Below are 2,673 nucleotides of genomic sequence, written 5' to 3'. Positions count from 1 at the left end.
CAGAACTATCCTAGGCTGCAGGTCATGAAAATATATTGCCCTTGGAGATCTTGGTGCCTTTGACCCTGACATGGAAACAAAGACTGTTCTCACAGTGTGCAAGTTTTTAGATGAGGAGTTTATGTCAAGTGACTCTTCTGCCTCAGTAATCCTGAGAGTGGCTCTCTTCTGCAGCGCTGCATAGAGGACAGGAGCTGGTTTTCGCTGTGGTTTGAAATCACTGTTACAAAACTGTAGGTGGACAGAGCAGTAAATGAGTGCAAGTGGTTGACATCACTGAGTTTTTAAGAAACCTAGCCTTCTACATGAGATCTCAAAAATTTCAGCAACACACAAGATCACTGTAATCACAGTAAATGTGTACATTGCAATAAGAAAGATTGTCTTTTCAAAGTGCTCTGGCACCATGCACCGGGTAATGTTAAACTTTTTTTCAAGTGCTCCCACATCGCACATGTAGATTGCGTTCACTTTGAAACCAAAGAGCTGAATCTGAAGCCAAAAAGCCACAACTTCAAGGACAATCCTTAAGAAAACAGAAAATATGTAAAAACCAGTGTAGGATGACTTTTGGAGAATATCTTCCTGTTTGATGCTCTTACAAGCAGCATAGAGATGAAAAAAGGCTCCAGGTACCAGTACAATCACCAGCTGTAATGCCCAGAATACCTAAAATGTAGCAGAAATGTAGCTGTCAGATCATTTACAACTGCTTTGGAACAGCTAAAACACATGCAATATTGGAACATTTTGCAAGTTTGTTTTTAATATATATCAAATCTATAAAAACTTAGATGACAATAAAGGTAAAAAGCAGTTATGTTTTGATTTGAGAAGTTTAGTTGGGTTCTGAAACATGAGGACTATTTTGAAGGACAGGAAGCAAAGCTCCATATCCAGTCACAGATAAAGGGATATTTAAAGGAAAATATTAATGAAAAAGCTACTGATAATTAGCCTAGTCAGTACTTATATGAAACAGTCATGTTTTAATTTTTGCAGCTTACTTTCTTTGCATTGGATTTTTACCATGAAAAAAAAAAAAAAAAAAAAAAAACAAAAAAGGAGAAAAAATAATTACCTGAGGAGTTATAGGTCTGAACTGGTTGTAACAGAAAAGATTAACCTCTCTCTTGTCTGGGTCACAGCTGAAATGCAAGGCCTCATTTCCATAAACAGCAAAGCCCAAAACACCAAGGAAAAACATTCGAATTGAGCCAAAAAAAAGGGTGTGGAATTGTCCAATTACTGTTGGCGGCCTGAGCTGCAAATCAGAGGGTTCATTCAACACAAAAAACAAAAATGAACAGTGTCATTGCTGGAGGTCTACTTGCTCTTTTTCATTATCCAAAATATTTATTTTATTCTACTTGTTTTAAAGGAGACAATTTGCCTATGAAGCGTGCAGTAGCTCTCTAACAATATAATGTCTTACAACATTTTATTGTTCCTGCTAACTTTACATAAACGTTAATTTGTCTAGCACTTGCCAGTTCATTTGTTTCACTGTCTTTATCTGTATTCCGCTGCTGCAGAAGGCGCCAGACGGAGCTGAGCGCTTCGACCCAAAGGCTATTCGTTTCGCTGTTGTACTGATTCATTCACATGATGTCAGGTGATGGCAAAGCACGCACCGCCGTGCCACCATCAGACCCAAACACGATTAGAACTATACTTATTCCCGCAAATTAAAGTTCAGGGTCCCCAAAGGGGCGTTTGTGGACCCGCTCGGGCCGCCTGTCCCGCTGTGCTCGGGCCGGCAGCGCCGGCGGGCGGGCGGGGGCACCGCTGGCCGTGCGCGGGGCGGGGGCGCGGCGCGGCCCCCGCGGGTTTGGGGCCGGACCGCGGCTGCGGTCGGGGCCAGGGGACCGCGCTCCGCGTACTCACACATCCCTCCGAGAAGCTCCGGATGTAGTTGGGGGACATGGCTGGGGAAGGTGCCCTGTGTGGGCGGCGGCGGCCGGAGCCGGAGCCTGCCCTGGCCCCGACCTGGACCCCGGCTCGCTCCGCCCTTTGCCCCCTGGCGGGCCCCGCGCCCGGGCCGGCAGCGGGCGCAGCAAAAGCAGGGCCGGCCGGCGGCCGCCGATAATCCCCGGGCAGCACTGTCAGCAGCGCCTGCCGCCACCGCCGCCGGCTGCGCGCCTGCCCCTGCCCTTGCTTCTGCCCCTGTCCCTGCCCTTGCCACTTCCCCTGCCCCTGTGCCTGTCCCTGCCCCTGTCCCTGTGCCTGTCCCTGCCCCGCTGGACCACGCCGGCCCTTCACCGCCGCCCCGGGGTACCCGCTGTACCGACTATCACCCCCGCCCGGCCCCCATCCCCGTCCCAGCTGAGGCCCCAGCGCAGTGCTCTCGAGGCTGCCTCCGGAGAGAAGAGCCGGCACCCGGCTAGCCGGAGCATCTAGTTTATCAACTTTTTAACCAAGTCCAGTAAAAAAGGATGTAGCAGGACTTGGAAGCTGTAGATCAATGATCCTAATTCAAATAAACAAAAATTGAATTAAAAAAAATAGTATTACGCACTTCAGAATTGCTGTAAATAGCTCAATGGCAATAATTGCTACTAATAACTTGCCCGGCTACTCAGTATGTGGAGTTGAAGCAGCTCCAGAAGAGCTGTGTGTGCGAGCCCGTGCATACACCAGATACCCCTGCTGGTAAACTGCCGCAAGGAAACT

General features: G+C 48.4%; 1 protein-coding gene across 1 annotated transcript; it reads right to left on the bottom strand.

The window, feature by feature from the left end:
* Positions 1–206: 206 nt before the first annotated feature.
* On the bottom strand, positions 207–1,972 carry GJE1 (gap junction protein epsilon 1). The gene is made up of 3 exons (XM_066180463.1): positions 1,888–1,972; positions 1,082–1,264; positions 207–669 (listed from the first exon to the last, which is right to left on the bottom strand). Exons 1-3 carry the CDS (start codon positions 1,924–1,926, stop codon positions 274–276), a joined length of 618 nt encoding a protein of 205 aa, XP_066036560.1. The 5' UTR covers positions 1,927–1,972; the 3' UTR covers positions 207–273.
* Between the last annotated feature and the right edge of the window lie 701 nt (positions 1,973–2,673).

This window comes from Chamaea fasciata, unplaced genomic scaffold, assembly GCF_029207755.1.
Source record: "Chamaea fasciata isolate MVZ Bird 193981 ecotype frontalis unplaced genomic scaffold, bChaFas1.0.hap1 SCAF_3, whole genome shotgun sequence".
In the NCBI taxonomy this organism is placed as follows: domain Eukaryota; kingdom Metazoa; phylum Chordata; class Aves; order Passeriformes; family Sylviidae; genus Chamaea; species Chamaea fasciata.
The sequence above is the reverse complement of the archived record's forward strand: the minus strand, read 5'-3'. Positions and strand labels throughout refer to the sequence as shown.